Here is a 23,123-nt window from a genome sequence, read left to right on the forward strand (position 1 = left end):
GACAGATATAATATACAATTTTCACATTTTACTGAAGCATGCTCTATTTAGATCAACGTCTAAGGGCCCGTTTCCACTAGAGCGAATCCGCATGCGTTGTCTGCATGCGGATTCGCATAACCAATACAAGTGGATGAGACTGTTTCCACTTGTCAGTTTTTTGGTGCGTTTTTCTGTGCAGGATTTTTCTGCATGGTAGGGCCTGCAGAATTCGCCTGCGTGTGGAATGCAGGCGATTCGCAGGCAATGTATTTAATAGGGGAAATCGCACATGCGTTTTTTGCCGCGATTTCGCGTGCGAATTCGCACTAAAACTAATGTACATTGAGCCAGGCAGTGACATGGTTAAAATCGCTGATAGCCTGCCTATGCGAAATCGCATGCGAAATCGCGGCAAAAATCGCATGCGGAATCGCATCCGCATGCGATTTTGTCAGCGGTGGAATCCCAGCGATTCGCACCGCACTAGTGGAAACGGGCCCTAACAGGTTTTACTGTTTAGCAGTATTTTTTTCCCATAAGGTAGTTTGAAATTTGGGCTTGAAATGCCTTCAAAGGGACCCCGAACAGAGGTATAAAATGCAAATCTGAACTCACCTGGGGTTTCCTCCTTCTGGCGAAGATGTGCACCTAACAGAGCCGCCAGCGGGACCACGGAGGCACCCAGAGGACGCCTAGGGACCTTGAGTGCTACGGGGGGCTGGAGGAAGCTCCAGGTAAGTTCAGATTTGCATTTTATACCTCTACTCAGGTCCCTTTAAGAATAAATTTCCCCAGTTGACTGTCCCTCCCACTTGTAGAGAAGCATTTCTGCACAAGGACATTTCACTGAAGTCTCATTTTAATTAAACAATAATACTTACTGCCTACAGTCTTACTCTGCCCCCAGGCACTTTCCACACAGATTCAGACCCCCTTTATCCAGCAGTGACATTTTTTAATACATTGAATTAACTAGCATATCCTTTCAATCTCATGAGCCAAACAAAGGATGCTTTCATAGCTGCCTTGGCACAAAATGAAAAATGAATATAGAGCAGGCAAAAATATCAAATCACAGTTCTCCACCAGTGAAATATCAGCATCTGTATCGTTCCTGCTTGCCAGTCATTATCCGTTTATTGATGTATGCAGATTTTACAGTCATTTAGAAAGTAATAGAACCTTTTCATGTTTTCTATGAAGGAAAGGCAAACTGTATATTTCTGCCGGGGGCACACAGAAAGGAACTCTCCTTATATGACAGACAGCATTGCCACTTCAGGGATTTCTGTTCATAAAGCAGTGTCACTCCAGCACACCGTTGTCATGGAAACAGCCAAAGCTTCCACTTCCTCTCTAAAAGTAAAAATCCTTGAATCCCAATTCCATCTGCAAACTGTCAAGTAAATTACAGTTGTTATGCTTAGTGGGAGAGCCAGGCTTCCATAGAAGAGATTAAAATATTTTATACAGTGAGTGCCATTATTATGCTAAAATATTGTAAAGCACTGACAGGAGGAATAGGCTTTTAACAAACAAAAAGATGCAAGAGAAAAGGGTCATGACAACAACAAGTAGTTTCATTGCTTTACTTCTTAGTTGTACAGCTCTAAAAGCAACAGCAAAGCTTACTAAAAACAACAGCACATCTTACTAATAGGATCCGCTTCTCAGACTCTCAGCCTCCTCCTTCAACCTTCATGTTAAAGCAAACCTGTGTCAAAAATGAACACAAAGCACCAGTTTTCTCAGACCTGTGAAGGTATTCAGTTGCAGAGCTTGTGTGTGTGTGGAAGCTTCTCGATTAGATGATGCCAAATAAATCATTTATAAAATATTTGGCGAGAGTAGTCAAGACACTGAGTGTCTCCTGTGCTATTGACTGTCTGTTCTGTAGGCTACAACCTTCTGAGAGAAATTCAGACCTTGCTATCCCCCTTGCAGTTCAAACTGTGGAGCTGATTCAATCTAGACACCAGGAGCAGACAAACCCACAGAAACACACAGGCCTCAATTCATAAAGCATTACTGCATGCGTTATCGCCCAAGCGGTAAATTACCACATGGTATGTTTTGTTAGTGGATTCATAAAATTTAACGCATGTTTACTGCATGTTTACCGCATGCAGTAATAGTGTGGTATTAGTGCGGTAATGGTGCGGTAATGTAAACGTTGTTTGGGGCGGTAAAGTGAATGAAGTGTATGCATGGAAAAAAAGAGCGGGAGTAAGGAAGCGATAAATAACAGCTTGTTATCCCCAGCAACGACCGGGCGAGTTTGCTCAACACAGTAGCATTTTAGGTGACAAATGGAGCCCTTGCAGCTTAATGTTATTGAATTTTTAAGGATACAGAGGAGGAAGGGTTAGAAAACGTACAGTTATATAATTTATAAGAATAATTATATATATATATATATATATATATATATATATATATATATATAAAAAATATAGTAATTTATAAAAAATAAGTCACATGTCTAAAACTGCCCACTTCTACCCAGCATGCACCCTGTCATTGGGAAGTCAGCGGCAAACTACCGCACTCAGCAAATTTTACCGACAGCTTGCCGCACACTTGCCGCACACTTACCGCCTGCTATCGCACTCGGAATTTTTTCTATGAATTCACTGCAAAAACCCTAATTTACCGCTAGCGGTAATTTCCCGCCCGTCTCTTAACTACCGCACTCATTTTTATGAATTGAGGCCACAGTTACTGACTCCATTCTGTTGCTTCTGATCAAGTGATCATAATTTCAAGACAAGCTGTAGAAACTTTAAGCACTCTAATTACAAAAATATTTGATTTTTTTTTAATCTGTTAATGGCTGGGCTTTTGGTTCTGTTTTGCAATGTTAACACATTGTGCCACTCACTGTATACACATGTAACTGTGTGTACACACGTTTTACTAAATTTGGCTGAAGCAGTAGTTCTTGGCCACCTCAGTAAGGCCTCTATTTCATGAGCATCTGACTGGCAGTAAATTCACAGCCTGTCAGCTGCTCCTATCCACCGGGCACTTGGTAGTGCTTGGCACGGACGGCGGATTGGCAGCCCCATGCAAATGCCTGACGTCTGACGTCGTACGAAACCAGGAAGCGCACGGAGCGGCCGGTCAATCCAGGAGCGCACGTGACGGAACCCTGCGACTGAGTAAGGAGGCGGAACGAGGGAGCGCGGACGTGCCAACACGCACCCAGGAGCCAGACGGATGGGCATTGGACATCCACATGTATAAGATATGTGTGTACTACCTCTGGAGGCGTAAGTGAGATTGTTTTTTGCGCACAGAGGCAATATCAACAGTATTACGCTATATGCGTTTTTTCTCTTTTATGTTTTTATGGAGCAAATTTTAACAGTAAGAATAAAAGAAAGACCTTGTGAGAGGCCTTTTGCAAGATACTGAGGATCGTACTTTTGATTGGTTATAACATAAAGCGCAGTTTCCACCTGTGACAAGAGAGGTGGGCTACATCTGGTGAGCAGTGTGGCATGTAATACGCTGGAGTGGCATGTTTGATGGGTGTTAACACAGAGGCACGTTGTTTGCAGTACCTGAATTGTTCTGTTGTGTGAACTGTATTACCCTATGTGGAGTTCCTCTCTTTTTCTTCAGAAATAACTGGATTTGGCTATTAAGCTGTGCCTAAGACCCACCTGAAGATTGGGGTGGCCATAATATGGTGAGCATTTAGTGAGAGGGGCAAGGGAGACAGATAGATTAATCACCTGGGGAGCACAAGTCACTGGTGGCCTTTTGGGAGCTGGAATAGCATAAAAACAGACTGAACAATATTGCCCTATGTGGAGTTTGTTTTTCATTACAGGACTGGAGAGCGCAGCAATACAATTGAAAAATGCCATGCTTAGACGCGACATGAGATGGTTTTATGTGCAACATTGCCGGATGTCAGCGCTTGAAACGCATGGTGTTACAACCGCTGCCATTCGGCGAAATTGAGTTTAGTTATTGATAGGCCACTTTATCTTATTTTCTGTGATTTTTTTAATGGGTCAATTCCCTATGACCGTAGACCTCGCGGCCTATGGTGGGCTGGATGAAGCCCCAGGCAAATACCAATTTCATTTTTATTGACTGCTCAGGGTCCCTTTATATGCAAGGATAGCTTCAAGGTCTTCCGGATATATAGGGAGGCTGGCATATTTATTAACTTTTAAGCAATACTAGTGTCCTGGCTATCCTGCTGATCCTATGTCTCCAATACGTTTAGCCATAGACTCTGAACAAGCATATGCAGATCAGGTGTTTCTGATATTAGCTGCCTAATCAACACAACCTGAATGAGAAGCACTTCACAATAAGTTATACTATAAAGAGACATTAAAACATAATGTTTAATAGGACTATTTAAAAAGCCTGAATATGCAGATACATTATTTCTGGGAAGGGACACTGTCAGTCAGATGTAGACCATATGGGCTTTCAACATACCCTACATATATAAAAGCTCTAATCCCTTACTACCAGACTGAATTGAACCTTATTATTTTAAACACATCACACTACTTAAACCCAGCATGTTTTACCCTAAAAACAAAAAGGGATTTGTCAGGAATACATATAAAGTGCAAGTCCTATACAGTGCATAAACATAAACAGTGCAACATCAACAAAAAGAATAAATAATCTGCATCATAGCCTCATGGCTATCTGTGCAGGCTGAAAAAAAGATAAACTGCCTGCTTGTTTCTGGTGTTATTCAGACACCACTGCAGCCAAAAAGTTCAGCAGGAGAGCCAGGCAACTGGCATTGGTAAAAGGGAAAAAAATACAGCAGCCTCCATATTCTTCTCACTACAGTTGTCCTTAAATTTTGTTCTTTCCAGAATTAACTTTATGGATGGGAGTATTTTTTCACTCAAACTATGTAACTATATGCGGTTTTCCAGGGGTTTTAAACACTGTCCTTATTAAGTGGGCTTAATAGAAAGAACATTGTAGGTAACATCCAAGTCCCAGTTTCTGCCATTAAAGTGACATTTTTAAAATGCTTTTATATACAGAATCCATATTTGCTTCTCAGTGATGGACACAGAGTTTGAAAGCATCATTTACCACTTTGTAGCTTGCTAGTGAGTTCTTTGGAAGAAAAAAAAGAGAACAAGCATTGTACATGGCCTGAGCGATCATAACAGCTGGCCACAAATCATGAGGTCCATGAGGTGGGTGGGAATCGGTTACTAAATTCTTTGTAGTTCCCAAATTATCCTCTGACAGCCTGAACAGTTTTAACAGCTTGCAAACAGTCAGCAGCAACACTATTCGGCATTATAAACTGCAAGGATGATGTGCATCTAAAGCAAAAACATAATATGGTAAAACTCCATATAAATGCTAATTTTTATACAGTTACACTATTTTGGGTATTGTATATTGCAAATACCATGATGTATAGATGTGTATATATATATATATATATATATATATATATATATATATATATATATATATATATATATATATATATATATATATATATATATGAAAATGCTAACCTGCACCATGAAACCTTGCAGCTCTACCCCTTAGCAATGCTAGAAATGTATCCTTCTGTGTCAAAGAATCCAGTAAACTTACAGCTGTCATCACAGATACTTTGTCTTTCATCACACTTGCTAAGAAAATTGCATAGTTTGGTTATGATCCAATACAGGCATTACAGGGCCAAAGTTTCTCATAGTGGCAATAGAAAAACGAGTCAGTGACATAACCCAGTTCTCAGCATAGGCAGACTCCGACTACAAGGTGAGATGACACACCTGCTGCATAGTCAACAAAAAGGCTGTTTTCACCATTTACTTTTTAAATGAGCCAAAGAAAGAGGAAATCAAGTCAAAGGTTGTTAGTCCTGTTTCATGAACAGTTAATGTCTCTTTGAAATTTCAACTGCTGGGCAGCTTCAAGCATATACACCAGACTAAACTACGAAAAAAATGCTCATTGTGATTAAAAAATTGATAGTTGAAAAACCGAGGCACCAGATAAGGAAAAATCATTAAAAGCCATTTAAAATAGGGAGGTAGTGGTGGCCTTACCTTCCCCAAGTAGACTTGACAGTCTGTATTCACTGAAAATGATATCTTTATTCAAGAGTACTCCAAAGAATTAATGCAACACATTTCGTAGGCCTCAACCCGCTTCATCAGGCAATACAAGGAGTAACTTGTGTGAATCTCAGTCAGACACAGCGCCTCCATTGTGATCAAGAAGTTGTATACAAGCTCCACACTTGGAGCTGAATTTTTGAGCACCTTTCCCTTCAATTGTTCCATATTGGCATCATTTTCAATTATATTCATATGTATGTGGGCAGCACGGTGGCGTAGTGGTTAGCTCTCTCACCTTGCAGCGCTGGGTCCCTGGTTCGAATCCCAGCCAGGGCACTATCTGCAAAGAGTTTGTATGTTCTCTCCGTGTCTGCATGGGTTTCCTCCGGGCACCCCGGTTTCCTCCCACATTCCAAAAACATACGGCTAAGTTAATTGGCTCCCCCTAAAATTGGCCCTAGACTACAGTACTTACACTACATAATATAGACATATGGCAATGGTAGGGATTAGATTGTGAGCTCCTTTGAGGGACAGTTAGTGACAATATATATATATATACACTGTACAGCGCTGCGTAATATGTCGGCGCTATATAAATACTAAATAATAATAATAATAATGTTTGCAAAACAGATTTCTGTATACAATATGGTTTATGTACCCTTTTGTATCTTACTGTGTGAACATTTTTAAAAGTTTTACAGTATAAGAATTATGTATCATACTGTATACTTACACTTTTTCCCCTACATAAATTATTTCCTCTGTTCCTCTGGGAAGTTGGTAATAGTCTACATCAAATTATAGCTTGATTTTATTAATATTTTAGCACCCCTTGAGCCCTTCTATTTTATCACTTTATACTGTTCATACGGACTTGTAGTAATGCGGGTACATTACATTATTGATCAAGGCCCTATTACAAGCACACCCAAGTATGAGTACACAAAATCTTTATATTTTAGAAACAATTTAACAACTTTGGGACTACACCATTGGAAACTTACATCATGTTTGTTGATGTTAGTTTCTGACAAAATGTAGATCTTCATAGCAGGGACGGGAGAACCATTGCTATAAAAATCTACTTTGTGTCAAAGACAGACGTCCACAAACAAGACATACATTTCGATAGCACTATCCTGAAGTGAAAAAAAAAAAATATGGCATAAAACATAGAAAGGTTTTATGTTCATCAGGTGGCTGTAAGTGGCTAGAGGCCCCAGAACAGGTTAAAGCATGTTGCAGAAATGTTACCTGTTTGGGATAAAAAGCACTTCAACACATTCAGACATTAACTGGACAGCAAGCAATAAAAACAACAGGCAACATCACCTTCTTTTTCCAGTGTTTATTTCAGCAAATATCTTGTAAATAAAGTATGTTAACAATATAAAATAAAAACAAAAAAAGACCTTGCCAGTGGAAATTAAAACTCAGTAATGTATTTAATTGAAAAGAGTCCAGAGCACCATTTACACAGAATTCTTAATAGCCATTGGCTGCTGTGCGAAATATACTATATGAAAAAACTGTACTACTTCTACTACTAACTCACACCCAGACAAGAGAGGGGAAAAACGATTAACTATGGGTCAACTTTGCAAATATTGCTATAAAAAGGAAAATCATTCTTACTTTGGCAGAACCATAAAAGCATTATTTTAACATGACAAGCTCATTTTTTTTAAATGCAGTGCTATTAAACTGTTAAATATGGCCAAATCAAAAACAAAGTTCTGGGACTATAGTCAAACAAATAGCTCAGTTTTTGATAAACCTTTGTCAGCATCGCTTTCAGAAGGTTATAAAGTGCTGGTTGTGTTGCTAAACCACTGCAAAGTTAATAACACTTCATATAAAGGGAACTGCAGAAAAGATAACCCTTTGGCACAAAAAATTTTCAAAAGACAGGGGTCATGTTGATGTTATTAACATCAGAAGACTAAAATACAACACACAATTGATATTTGTATGTCTGGTAGAGGTTTCAATATTAAGTACTAGAACTAAAATGAGTTGGTATTCATCAATAGTATCCCACACAAAATTGTTTAGACCTGGCCTGGGATATCTGCTTAAAAGATTTAAAAAAATCCTTCCAACCGCTAGATCAGTAATTTCCAAACCATTCCTTGGATTTAGCCTGTGCTTCATCTTCAAGATATATTAATTAACATGCCTGTAATGAACACAGGCTCTTAGAGCTCCCTGAGGGCTGCACTGAGAAAATACTGTATAAGTGCACCTAAATAGCCAAGAGAAAAAAAATGATGTTGCTGCTATGTTGGGATCTGAGGTGTATGCAATGTTCTTATAGATTTGTCTCCTCCTTGGGGACATATATCAAGGCTGAGGCACAGCAAGGAAAGTAAAACAAGAGCAGGGTGTTTATGCAGATCGGCTTGGCTCAAATCTCCCTTGAGAAAAGCTCTGTATGAAGATAAAATCTGCACCAGACCATTTCTTACTGGTACAACCACTTTCTCTCATATCTATAACATTTTTCTGTGTCACAAAAACATAGCAAATCTGTCTATCCACCTTCCTTGATAAATGTAAGCTATTGTTCATTGCTTATTTTGTTACTTCTGTTCTTACAATAAGGGGATATTCTTGCATAGAATTAAAATAATAACAACTGGAAGGGTTAATTAAGGTACAATATTTTGGACTCCAAAATGTATTTGATTGACTTCTGCAATAGTGCATATTAATGTCATCTTGTGCAATCAAAATAGTTCCACAATTGGCCATTGGTAGAACAAAGGCAACATACACACAAACTCTTGTAAGTTCTAAGCTATGCGCACAAATGTATATAAATATTAAAATCTGAGAAATTCTGGGTAATTGTTTAGTAACCCATTGCTTCTGAGGTTCAGAGTATGTAACAGTTTATGTAACTGCACACAGGTGGATATGTGCCTAGTGGGCCTGCAACGTATCAATGGTTCAAGACCTAGTGCTAACATTTCAGGGCATTTTACCTTTTTGACTTAAAGCTTAGCCCAAAATAAAGTAATATCGTAAAAATAAACTTTATTAAACTACCACAATAACCAACTCTATTATATTTAGACCTACACCACCCACCCTTCATGAAACAGCAATGTGAAGTTTTCTTGTCGAAGTTTAATTTAAGAGTCTTGCAGTTTGTTTTTTGCTGCTGTATCACTTGAAGTTGGGTCGTCATGGCAACTTTATATATCCTTTTTTTGGGGTGGATTCAGCTTTCGCATGCCTTGTATCCGAGACAAAAGCTCACTAATAAATTCCTGAAAAGTAAAACAACATGTTAATATACAATGTCCATTTAATATGTAGAATAATACATTGTTTTAGTACTAATACAGTCTATTCTTATTTTACATTACACTATGATGCTAGTTTGATTACCACTAGAGATTGTCGAAAAGTCAAGATACTAATAATTCTGCCTTGCACATAAATGCAATGCAAATTGTCTGCAGGGTGGAACCGGGCCAAACAAATGCACTTCCTGCTGATTATGACCGGTCATATTCCAAGCTGCATATAATTTGCATGCAAGTCAGTGGTAAATTTTGGTTGGTTTACACACCCTCAGTTATGTAGATCTATCAGGAATACTGAAGAGTGGGGAGATGCAAGTAGAGGTGGTAGCAAATGTTCACTAAATACACAACTCCCTGTTCAAAATGGTCAGTGCAGCAAACTGTACATTAGTATAACCAAACTGCAGCATAGGTTGTTAGGGAGCTTCAAATTCTCATTAACTACTTAATGAAAACAGGCAGTATCTCTACGCCTTCTTCACATTCCACTATATAAATAGCACTGAGGTGATAAGAACAAGTGATTTCAATGCACATTGTGTTTAGGAAAGCATGTTCCTGTTTACAGTCTAAAAATTAAAGTTGGCATAGCGGTGCATAATGACACACATAATGGCCTGTAAGTGTATAATGAAACAAGTCTTCATGACGCACACTGGGGAAAGAATTATAGCAACCCAAAATCTTATCAGATGATTGCGGAAGTAAATTAGTAATTTTTTTGCGATTTTATGGAGGTTTATTCACAGAAGCTTTAATTACTCCTTTGCTGTGGAATGTCTTAAAGGGAAGGTTCAGGGAGGGTGGGTAAAAAATAAAAATCAATTTCCACTTACCTGGGGCTTCCTCCAGCCCATGGCAGGCAGGAGGTGCCCTCGCCGCCGCTCCGCAGGCTCCCGGTGGTCTCCGGTGGCCGTCCCGACCTGGCCAGGCCGGCTGCCAGGTCGGGCTCTTCTGCGCCTGCGCAGTACAGTCCGGAGGACGTCCGATGACGTCAGCGCTCCGGCATGGGACGCAGAAGTTCCGGGCCTTGGAGCGCAGAAGAGCCCGACCTGGCAGCCGGCCTGGCCAGGTCGGGTCGGCCACCGGAGCCTGCGGAGCGGCGGCGAGGAGACCTCCTGCCTGCCACGGGCTGGAGGAAGCCCCAGGTAAGTGGAAATTGATTTTTATTTTTTACCCACCCTCCCTGAACCTTCCCTTTAAGTTATACTGGGCAGCACGGTGGCGTAGTGGTTAGCGCTCTCTCCTTACAGTGCTGGGTCCCTAGTTCGAATCCCAGCCAGGTCAACATCTGCAAGGAGTTTGTATGTTCTCCCCGTGTCTGTGTGGGTTTCCTCCGGGCACTCCAGTTTCCTCCCACATCCCAAAAACATACAGATAAATCAATTGGCTTCCCCCTAAAAATTGGCCCTCGACTACAATACATACATAGACATACGACTAAGGCAGGGATTAGATTGTTAGCTCCTCTGAGGGACAGTTAGTGTTTAGACTATATGTATATACTTTGTACAGCGCTGCAGAAGATGTCGGCACTATATAAATACTAAATAATAATAATAATAAAATACGGTGAATGTTTTAGTTAAACCATAATGTTTTAGTTCAAACAGTCATACATACCAGAATGGCTCCAAGAAAACTATACATCCAATATGTACATGCCAGATATGCTGCCACTTTAATGCTAATTTATTTATATTGACAGCAAAACTATATATTCTGATTACATCTGCAGCCTCTGTATTAGTGCTGTGCCTCAGTCGATCCAATCATTTATAGGCTTGGATTGTGCAACAATAACATGCCTATACAAGAGCTGCCAGTGTAGAGCAATACCCTTCATAAATACAGAATGCATGTCTGCTGCTGTAGACAGACTGTGGTCAGACTGCGATTTGCACTCCAATCTTACATTATTATTAGATCCAATGGATCTTTAGCCTAGGCTGTACAACATGTGAAAGCGTCTTTACTCGTATTTTGGTAATGGAGTGGCTAGGGACAATGGGGCGCCCCAAGTAAGTATAAAGCATGCAATTAGTCTGGTCTCAAGTACATTTTATGCAGAATGTTCTATTCAATTACTATGTAAAAAACCCCAATGCCTCTGACAGATTTGTAAACGTACTTATCCCTAATGTTTTTCACACTTTATCTGTATACCTTTTAACTACCTGGTAAGCAAAACAAAACAATAAATAAGGTGTAAAAGTAAACAAACTTTACTTAAATCGGGGCATCTTATTTAATGTGACTTTTGCCCTTGCCAGGTGCTGAAAAGTTATTCTGTAACTAGAATCCCTTTCCAAAACTGCAATAACAGCTTTATTTCTCTTTTCTCTTTTTTTTTCCTAACACAGTTTTATAGAAGTCTGCTTAAGATGCCTATACAAGTTCAGCAACAGAAAGATTAAAAAGGGAGCTCTTTAAGGTATGTGCAAAACTGACTTAAAATGGACCTAATGAAAAAAAAAAATCCCAAAACAAAAATATTTAGAAAAGTTGCTAATTCAAAGTCCCATCTTTAAAATTCCTTTTTTTGTTGAGGTATTTTTGGATGCGCATGCCTGTTGCAGTCACTGTCCCCTACTTGAAGAATGCCCGCCGTCACTTCTGGTGAGCTGGGGTCTGGAAGGAACATGAGATGCTGATTTATGATAATTTAATGTAAATGTATGCAGCTTGACACTAGCCAAGCTGAATAAAATTGCATGCAATTTACACAAATTTTTAGCATTTCATTGACCAGTGCACTCAAATTAATGAGGTTTTGACAGGTCACTAAAAGTTGATTAGTTATATTGTACACTGGTACTAAGAATCAATGAATCGCTGGCATTCCTGGGCAGCTATTGTTCAAACAATTCCCTGGCTCTACGGAACATGCTTGAAGAGATCCCAAGGTGGGTTCATATAATTAAAAAAAAACCCTAGGCTACCTGATCTGGGGGCTGGGCGGATCAGGTGGCCGCAATCCCCGCCGCTCCTGAGACCTGTACTGTCCCCCTTTTACTTTCCTGACCTCTGGGTCACGACGCTGGAAGAAGAGAGAGATCTCTCCCAGTGCACAGGGAGGTGGGGGAGTGGTCAGTAGGCTTTTGAGCAAGGAATCCCTCTCCTCCCTAACCCTCCGAGATGGCGACAAATATTGTCGACAATTTCGGGGAGCTATAGCCTGGCGGGGGGCGACAGAGGCATGTCATGAGGCAGAGAACATGCCTCTGTGTCCCATCTGCCTCCCTCCCCGCACCACCTCGGGTTCACGTTCAGTGAAGGTTCCTATACGCTTGGCGATTTTTTCCAGCAGATTTGAACATAATGATCAAATCTGCTGGAGATCAATAACGCAACATGGCTGACCGATCTTAATTTCAATCAAATTATTTTTGAAATTGAAACTATTGATCGCTCTAGATGGAAAGATCTCATTCAAAAGGGGGCAGTCAGGTGTGTGGCAGTAGATTTGGTGATGACAGATGGACTCGCCAGGTAGCCCCCTCATCTAAAATGTGGTCTCCGTGCAGGCGTACAAGAGAAATAGCTGCCTGGAGACTTTGGCACAGGGTACAGCCGATATACGGCTTACCCTGCTCCTGCACAAGTCCCGGCGGCGTTAATTACTGGATGGTGGGGAATGATGTAATTCGGCTTCCAGCTATTGCTGACGGACGAATTACAGTGTTTTAAAAGTAACTTCAGTGCAGTCAGAAGATGGCGCTGAAGGTACTCACTGTGCGCCGCTATAGACGTAATTCCTATTATGGTCTATAGTGGCACCGGCTGCACCCAAATCTCCTGCGTTATAATCCACGTGCTCGCCATGCAGAGTCTTGGCAGCAGAGCATGCAATCACCTCTCCCCGTTGCATTCCTCCTGTGTCCTCTCTCCATTCCTGCCAGGGCCCCTGTTGTCTGTGACCAGCATGTATGTTATGACACAGGAGGAGTGCACCAGAAGACAGGTGAGTGCATGCTCCACTGCCGACACACTGCACAGGCCCGGGGATGCACATTTTAGAAAAGGGGAGACCTGGGGGCCTTGTCTATTAACAGTTTGTGGCAGTAATAGGTCCCTCTCTGATCAGAGAAGGATCTATCTTTTGGTCGAATCTGGTGGCTACCTGCAAGTGTATGGCCACCTTAAGAGTTGATGACAATACTACAGTTCTGTAGGGTAGTTGTCTGCTGCTGTTACTGTGGAGTATTACAGCAATTTTAGCTTAACTATAACCTTCCTTGAACTTATCAGTAAAATAAAGACACCCAAACAAGCCTGCTAGCAGGACAGGAGTGAAATCTAACTATGCTTGTAGCCCAACACTTTGAAGTGATGAAGTGCTCTCTAGCTGTCACACATCATTCATCATGTGTGGTCTCTGCAGCTAAGTGCTGTATTTATTCTGGTCTCATTCCTGCAGATCCACAGCCATTATAAACACAGTTCTGTTTGAGAAGCAGTTAGTACAGAAAGAATCTTGGTCAGGAGATTGTAAAGGTTAGGACAGAGTGACTGACAGGTGCTGCTTTGAAGGAGAGAATACCATCGTTTATAAGGTTGGAATCAGACAACCTAAAACACAGGGAAAATATAAAAGACACGGGAACTGCAGAGGCCAATGGAGTACAGCTTCACGTTGTAGTGAAATTACACTTTGTTGAAGAAAAAGCAATCCACCTGTTCACCTCAGTAATAAACTGCCAGGATTCATGCCAAACATTATTTCAGCTTGTAACCCCTGAAGGACAAACAGGAAAATCTCTGCTGCACAGAAGCAGGTTCCTAAAAATATCCTACAGCACACATACTGCCATTACAACAGCACTTTAATAAAGTCTTTTAAACAACCATAAAAAAGGCTTTTAATAAAGAGAATGCATTTATGATGACTTGATGATGATGTAAAAATGATAGCATTTCAAAATATACATAAAAGTTAATCCTTAGACTAGAACATTGCTTCATATACCACAGAGGAAATGTGCCACTTCGTTCACAGCACTGCATACAAAATGTCCTCACACTATAGAGACAAAGCAGACTCTGTTTTATGAAGCATGAATTCAAAATAACGCCTAGGTCACAGTCCACTATTCAAAATATTCTCCATTGCATAGATTAACAATTCTCCAGATCATTTCTATTTTGAACACAAGTCCAGCCACTCTCCATATACTTATGGGATCCCACACACTACCAACTCAGAGTTTTAGGCTAAGGGAATACAACTCAAATGCATCAGCGGCCCGCTCCAGCTACGGTTTCAGTGGTTATGGCTGAAACTGTTGAAATGTGTAGATTTAATGAGTCAGAGTGTTTACACTAGCTTGGAACCTACAAAAATAACCCAAACAGGTTGCACTTGGCTACAAGGACCAGAAATCATGATGTGGGAGAATCGAAGTGCACTCAAATTACTGTGATTTTCACAGGTCACAAGTAGTGGATTGGTTCTATTGTACACCTTTTATAACAGATTAAAATTACAATTTTATAGTATACATTCAGCAGTTTGAGCCATTTATTTGAAAAGTTCACAGAGATAGAATTTATATTATTTCTACTTGATCAGCTGATTTCTGTGTGCACAAAATTGAGGTACTGAAAGCAAACCTGAAGGCATAAAAAGAAAGTTCCACTGTAGAGGGCTGCATCGAGATGCTCCTGAGGCTTCACCGATCTCCATGATCCTTCCGTTGTGGGACACTCTTCCTCCACATGGCTACTCTTCCATTTATGTACAAGCGTGGCCGCACTGCGCAGACAGGAGGCGCCAGCAGCACACAGTCACTCATACATAAAGGAAGAAGCTGTGCACGAGTGGCTTCATTCTACTGCATGGGCTCCCTCAAAACCCACTTTTTCCGACAAGCATATGCTCTATCTTAGGCCATACACCCTTCAACCTCGCGTCTAGTTTTACTCCTTAGTAAATATATGAATCACGCACTGCCTGTATATATACTGTGTACTTCCCCCACCTCTTGTTTCCACCCCATTCATTTAGATTGTAAGCTCGCAGGGTTCTCACCCTTTTGTGTCTTGGAATGTTATTCATTTAATAGCTTGCACACTGTTAGACATTTTAGTCATGTTAAATCTGTTATAGTAATCACCAGTTCTGTATTTTGTACCAGTATCCATATTTGATGTATATCATTGTCTGTATCATTATGTATCTCTTGTTTGTTTTCTTACATTGTACAGCGCCATGGAATATGTTGGAGCTTTATAAATAAAGAATAATAATAGGCGTATTCTGCACCTGCGCATTGCGGCCGTGCTCATACACGGAGGGGAGCATGTAGGGGAGCACAGCTGTCAACAATATTTGACACACCAGTACTACACAAGTTATTTTTTAAGTTGACATCATTACATATCTTTTCATTTCAATTGCAGCCATGAATGTGTAAAACCCATTGAGAAGTCACACTGCATTGATCCCATTCATGACTCCAATACTACTTTCAGAGGCGTATCTAGAGGGGTGCAGGCATGGCTCTTGCCATGGGCGCCACAGCACCAAGGGCGCCATGCCTGCCACTGTGCTGCACCGCTATGCCTGCCCCTGTGACTCAGATTTCATATTAGATTAATTCTCTTATCTGGGGAACATGGGTACTTAATTTACTGTATATATGTAGGGTGCACTTGGCTTAGTGTTAGAAAAGAGGACAGAGAGGGAATAAGAAGAGATATTTCCAAAAAAGTAACTTCAGCAATATCCTGAGCAAAAAACATAGGCAACCATAACACATGTATGCGAGAAAGGATGCGGTTTTTAGATGAGAGGGGGGCTCTGACTGGAAGGGGGGGGGGCAATTTCAGTGTTTGCCATAGGCCCTATATTACCCAGATACGCCCCTGACTACTTTGGTATATGCAAAGTAGAGACAGTCCAGTAATACCCCAATACTCCCATCATTCTACATATCTAGTGCAATCAGCAAACTGACTATAAAGGTGGCCACACACTGGTCGATTTGCCATCAAATCGACCAACAGATAGATCCCTCTCTGATCGAATCTGATCAGAGAGGGATCGTATGGCTGCCTTTACTGCAAACAGATTGTGAATCGATTTCAGCATGAAATCGTTTCACCATCTGTAAAGCTGCCGCCGTCCCCCGGGCCCCCGCATGCATTACCTGATTCGGCCAGCGCGAGTCCCCCGGTCTCCGCTGTCTTCTCCGCTCTGGGCTCCAGCTTCACTGTACTTCCTGTCCAGGGAAGTTTAACAGTAGAGGGCGCTCTACTGTTTAAACTTCCTGCCGGGACAGGAAGAAGTGAAGCCTGCCGGACTCGAGCCCAGCGCGGAGAAGCAGCAACGGTGACAGCGGGGACTCGACTCGGAGCAGGTAATGTATTGCTGCTAGCTTCAGTCGTTGGGCATTCGAACGCCGCTTTCGACGACCTCCCGACCCGCCGGTGATTGAGCAAAATCTTCTGCACAGACAGGGACGGGAATTATCGATTTTGGACGGAAATCAATTGTTCGGTCAGTGTTTGCGCAACAATTTCACAGCTGATTCGATCACAGTGATCGAATCGGCTATATATCGGCAGGAAAATCGGTAAGTGTATGGGCCCCTTGAGGAATATACCTGTTAACGCTGATTCTGCCAAGCCTTGATTGGAATCTGCCGCTTCAGGGTCTCGGCGCTTGTTCCTCACTGATGACACTACCGGTGGCTCACAGAGGCCGCACATTCTGATAGGTGGAGGGCGCGTTCCCAGTATGCCCTCCGCAAAGGTAAACAATAGTCAGCTGATTCCGGTCAGCTGACAGAGCGGTGTCAGCTGATTCTACAGCCGACACCTAGGCGGGGCCTTGCTGTGTGGAGTGTGGCCGGCCACTGATTGGATGCTGTATTGTATTTAAACCTGCAGAGTGCTCCCAGTCATCGCCCGTGATAAGCATAGCTTTGGCTAGTTGCTGGGTACACACTCAATTGTTACTGATATTCTGGATATTGACCTTGGCTTGTATTTGAATGCTCTCTCTGTTGTGATTAACCTCTGCTTGATTCCTGGAAATCTTTGCCTGCTGCCTGGACCGACCTCAGCTAGTTACTGGACATCCCTTGCTTGCCGCCTGGACTGACATTTGTTACTTACTGGACATCCCTTGCTTGCTGCTTGGACCGACCTTGGACTGTTACCGGAAAATCCTTGCATGCTGCTTGAACTGGACGATAAGTATAAGCCTACTTTCCTTATCAGCCAACTAACAGTGTGCATATAGTCTTGCATAAACTTTGTGACATCATCTGGAACTTCTGCTACCTGTTGAATAACTTTGCATGGAGACTAAAAGCAACTGTGTCATAACTTGCATCAACTATTACCTGTTGCATGCAAGTCTGCTTGAACTATTTCATAACTCAGATCAATCATCATTACTGTTGAATAACTTTGCATGAAGACTTTTCTAAACTGCATCATACCTGGTTTACTTTCTACCTGAACTTTGCCTGTGGACTGCTTGTTCTCTCTCTTGTTACTGGATAATCTGCTATAGACATCTCTGCTACTACTAACACACAACACTAATTTCTTCATTCCTCTGAATCTAGGTAATAACCTGTGTGATACTGCTGAACTGTGTTACTAGCCTCATTAATGGCTCTTGGTATTAGGTCTGCCTTCTACGTCAGCTTGTATGCCTTGCTTGCCTAAGTCCTTAATTAGGGCCAGCTAGTGGTGTGCCAGGCAGGGACAGCTTAGGTGTCAGCTAGTGGTTTGCCAGGCAGGGACAGCTAGGTGAAGAGCGAGACCTCTAGCCTGGGGCATACACGCTGACTCCGAGAGTTATACCACCAAGCCTTACACTGACAGTATTTAGGAGGCCCCTGGAATGGCTGTCCTTTGACATAAAACCTAATCGGGCATTTACAAACATAACAATAATGCTGAGGTTTGTGCTGTGTTCTCGTCCTTTCTCAAATTCAGTAAACACTTCCCCTTTCAGTCCCTCAGTGTCACAAGTAAATCAGAATGACTGCACTGTGACATGCAGAGCAACCAGCATGACTCAATGCAGAGCTGCCTACTCTTTCTCAGACTGGCGCTGTGCTAATATAAAGATGGCTTTCAGGAAGTTATACCAGCAAGTTTATAAAATACATTTAATTACCTCTTTTAAAAACATAACTCGCCTCAAGTGCAGTTTCAAAATATTCTGCAATCATCTGTGGCATTAAAATAAAAGCAGCATGTAGAAAGAAAAGTCAACTAGGCTTTATCATGCAAAATTTGTCTCCAAAAAAACTCCTTTAAATCCTAAAATCATACTTCATGTGACATAAGGTATGTCAACATCACAAAATTGCATTACTTTGTTTTTGTCATTAATTAAAAAATACAGCCCCTCAGCATTCAATTCCTCTGTGTCCCTAGATGCAATAAAGTCAGCCGGGGACGCCACAAGGGGTAGGATCAGTGTGACTGGAGGGGAAACCATTGGTGTTCAGAGGTACCAAGTTTTATTATTATTGATTTATAAAGCGCCAACATATTCCATGGTGCAGTACAAAGTAAGAAGCAAACATGGGATACAAAATAATACAGACAATGGTATACACCAATACACCAAAATACAGAGTTGGTACAAAATACTGAAACGGTGCAAAATACAGAATTGGCAATTACTGAAACGGTGCAAAATACAGAATTGGCAATTACAGTAACAACATTAATATGAATACATGTGTAACAAATTCCAAGACACAAAAGGGTGAGAGAGCCTAAAGGGGAACTGGTCTAAGGCAGAGTGTATGCTTGATGGACAAGGCGAGTTTTGAGGGCACGTTTAAAGATCTCAAAGGTTTTATGCTACAAACAGATATTCAGTGTCTGTTCTCTTCAAAGATCCAATCAGATTCATGGAAATGTTAGTTCTTTTTGTGATCATTTCTTTTTGTATAACATTACATGTGCTGTCTGAATGGGATAACAGTTGCAGTAAGACCGCTATGAATGACAGGACTGCTCCATTTATAGAAATAATTACAAGTAATCCACAAATGGTTTAAACATTTACCCACATTGGTACAATTATTTGCATCAAGGTAATCTTTCACTTTAACACCTAAATGTTAAACAAAATCACTTACTGTGAGTCTGATGCGAAAACAAAAGAAACCAGATACCTATCTAAGGAGAGGGAAGGCTCTGGGTCCTATAGAGCCTTCCCGTTCCTCTCCTGGTCCCCTCGTTCCAGCGCTGGCTCCCCCGTTAGCAGTATCTGACCAATGGGTTAGAGTCTGCTCTCTGCCGCTGTGGTAGGCTTCGGGAGCCCGAGTGCTCACTAAGACTGGCCGCTCTGTACTGCTCGAACACGCTCGCGCACGATACGGAGCCGCTATATTCAGACTTCCTAAGCCTCCCACAAAGGGAGATTTAACCACTTGCCGACTGAGTCATGTCGATGGGCGTGACCGCGGCGGCAGCCCCAGGACCTCCTAACGCCGATTGGCGTAAGGTCCTGGAACAGTGGTTTGTGGGAGAGAGCGCGTGCCGATGTGCACGCATCCCCGCTTGGATAATGGAGCTCCGCCTTCAGTCTCGCCGCTCGGAGACTGTTAGACGTCAAAACCGCCTTCTTAGCACGGTACAGCGCTGCGATCTATGGCAGCACTGTACAGGGGATAGCCATGTGACACAGCTGTCCCCCTGGGTGGCACAAAAGTTATCCGGTGTCATAGGCTGAAGCCAATGAAAGCCGATCACGCTGATTGGCTGGCGGGGGAGGGAGGGAGTATAAAAAATAAATATACAAATAGGCATTTTTATTTCAAAATAAAACAAAAAAATATTTATATAAAAATAAATAAACACCTGGGGAGCGATCAGACTCCACCAATAGAGAGCTTTGTTGGTGGGAAGAAAAGGGGGCGTGGGGGGGGGAATCACTTGTGTGCTGAGTTAAGGCCTTAAAGCAGCAGTGGCCCTTTTTGTGTAAAAAAGGCCTGGTCTTTAGCGGGGTTTAAGCCAGTGGTCCTTAAGAGGTTAAATGGAAAAGCCAGCCCTGGAGCGAGGGGACTGTGAAAGGAACGGGAAGGCTCTATACGACCCAGAGCTTTCTCCGGCCCTGCTGGGCCGATTTGTCTAATTTTTTTTTTGCTGAACGCAGCTAGCACTTTGCTAGCTGCGTCAGCACACCGATCGCCGCCGCCCCGCGCTGGATCACTGCTATCCGTCGCACCGTGCGCCCCCCCCAGACCCCGTGCGCTGCCTGGCCAATCAGTGCCAGGCAGCGCCGAGGGTTGGCCCGGGACTCCCAATGACGTCTCGATGTCGGTGACGTCATCCCGCCCCGTCGCCATGGCGACGGGGGAAGCCCTCCAGGAAATCCCGTTCTTTGAACGGGATTTCCTGATCGGATCGGAGATCGCCGAAGGCTCGCTACATGATATAATAATAAAAAAAAAAAAAAAAAAAAAACACTGCTGCGCTCCCTCCTGGCGGATTTTTTCATACCGCCAGGAGGGTTTAATATCTGTTATTTTAGCCTCAGACTCCATTTAAGATAGCTATAAATCTAGCGATTTTGCTTCGATTGACCAAGCGATTGACTTTATTTGGCGATCAATTTCAGTGTGGTTGACTGACAGTCGATTGACCAGTAGCCCAAGTTAGATCCTATGTGATTCTCCTTCACATTGTCTGAAACCAAAAATAGATTCCTTGTCGATCTAAAAAATTTTTGAAAATTAGGTGATTCCTGTACGATCGATTGATATCTCCCATCCTGCTTGATCCACTAAATTGGTAGTTTTGAAATTATATCGGAGAGTTTTAATCGATTAAGCACACTCAAATTAATTGTCGGATTGTACAGCAAAATCACTAGATGTATGGCCACCTTTAAAGTTCTGTAGTAGTTATATGATCCCTATTCCTATGAATTTGTTAACTGCAGGGTCTGAATCTATCTTTACTTTTCAAGCAATTTCTGTCAGCACTATAGTCTCTGCAAACCCAATCCCAATAAGTATTCAGGGAAATAAAATCTTACCTCTGTTGGTTTGTAGCAGCCTACTAATGACTCCTGAAAGAGACACAATACAGCCAGTTAACAGTAAATAGACTACCACATAACACAAATATTTACTTGCTAAAGCTCTGCAGACACATAATTTGGAAGTTGTCCAAAACGCATGACTGATCAACCAATTATTGTTAAAAAAATGGAATTGAACGACTAAAAGAGATGATATGCAACGTTTGGTCACTTTGGCCTCTGCCTGGCTTCGTCTGACAATTGTTCATAATCAAGAATGTGTACAGGAATTGGGAGATCATCAACGATGCACTCGTGAATTACGGCTGCGTGAAAAGAAGTGTTGTGATCCTGTGATTTAAGTTGCGTACACCCAGCGTAGTGAGGAAGTGTTTCTACGTCATTTGTGCATATTTGTGCATCACTATAATAATGGAATCCATCAACACAAGAACTTTAAATGTTGGTAGCGCGATGTCTGGAAGAAATCAATGAATTTGTATACTACTTACTGAATATGTGCACATAACTCCTGGATGTTTCAGTAATGTCACTTCCAGCACACTGTGTTTCCAGCTGCATATGCAAATTATCTTACGATTTATTGGTAGTTTATAGTGCGGAGTCTACATTCCCTATCGCTAACAATGTGTTGCTATCACCTTGGTCTTCCATCAATTGTTTTTCTTTAATAACTTGCATCTAATGCATGTTTTAGGTTTGTGTTTTCAAAAGTTACAGTATTGTTTAAACTATAAGTACTGCATATTTCACTCCATTAAATGCACCCCCCCCCCCCAAATGTGCCTGTGGGGGGGGGGGAGTTTGTGCATCTTATGGGCTGGAGAATACATATACCCCTTTCCCTCATAGCAGCAGATAGCTCTCGCCTCTGCAGCCATCAGGCAGTACCCGATCGTGTGTCCCATTTCCTGGTTTGTATTGTCGATGGCATCTCCGTGACCCCAGCATGTACAAGCCAGGATATGGGACACAAGATGGAGGACTCTGAGTGCACCTGCTGGAGAGGTGTGGGCACTTACACTATTATATCATTATACTCTGCAGGGCCGTGGGGGGTTGTGTTTAAAAGCTAAGGATATGTGTCGAAAGCTAGGGATCCATGTCTAAAGCTGGGGATCTGTGTATAAAGCTGGTCACGTAATGTTCGTGTATGGTGTTGTGCTGCTTGTGTAGCTGGTCACATAGTGTTTGTGTGTGGTGTGCTCTGTAGATGACAGCTGCAGAGTGGCTAGAATGCTGAGTGAATGGAACAGAGCTTAGCATACATACTCTCTTTCCTCCTTTGTAATAAAGGTTTTATAGGGCTTCGGTTGTGAAAACTACATCTTGGTTGCAGACCCTCCACAACATACCCCTGTACCATGAATGCACTAGGTTTACAATATATTTTTTTCCTGTCTTTTGTCCTCTAAACCTGGTGCGTCTTATGGTCAGGTGCGTTTTATAGAGCAAAATAAATATGGCAGTTTAAAACACTTAAAGCACATTGAAAACAACCAAAAACAGTGTATACTGTATGTCCAAATTTAGAGTTGTCTAAAAGTATATCATTTATACACATTTCACTATTTTTAACACAGGACTCAACTAACAAAGAAATTCAACTTACCATCACTCTACCGGAATGGGACCTGTTTATACTGTAAGTAGGGAACCACCTACATAGGCAGTGTACCTTGGGGATGGAGGGGTAAATTGGACAAGAATAAA

General features: G+C 41.9%; 1 protein-coding gene and 1 long non-coding RNA gene across 2 annotated transcripts in view; one reads left to right on the forward strand and one right to left on the reverse strand.

Moving 5' to 3' along the window:
* The first annotated feature begins 1,371 nt into the window (after positions 1-1,371).
* LOC137570845 (uncharacterized) lies at positions 1,372-23,044 on the forward strand. Its single transcript, XR_011031209.1, has 3 exons — positions 1,372-1,454; positions 11,746-11,816; positions 22,994-23,044. It is a non-coding gene; the product is annotated as an uncharacterized lncRNA (long non-coding RNA).
* Positions 7,402-23,123, reverse strand: part of PPP1R14C (protein phosphatase 1 regulatory inhibitor subunit 14C) — a 114,341-nt gene continuing 98,619 nt past the window's right edge. Inside the window, exons 3-4 of the mRNA XM_068279551.1 lie at positions 21,405-21,437; positions 7,402-9,343 (exon numbers count right to left, since the gene is read on the reverse strand). Of these exons, the coding sequence (XP_068135652.1) occupies positions 9,269-9,343; positions 21,405-21,437 (108 nt within the window). The 3' untranslated portion in view covers positions 7,402-9,268. The remainder of the gene's footprint in view (positions 9,344-21,404; positions 21,438-23,123) is intronic.

Source organism: Hyperolius riggenbachi, chromosome 4 (assembly GCF_040937935.1).
Source record: "Hyperolius riggenbachi isolate aHypRig1 chromosome 4, aHypRig1.pri, whole genome shotgun sequence".
NCBI lineage: Eukaryota > Metazoa > Chordata > Amphibia > Anura > Hyperoliidae > Hyperolius > Hyperolius riggenbachi.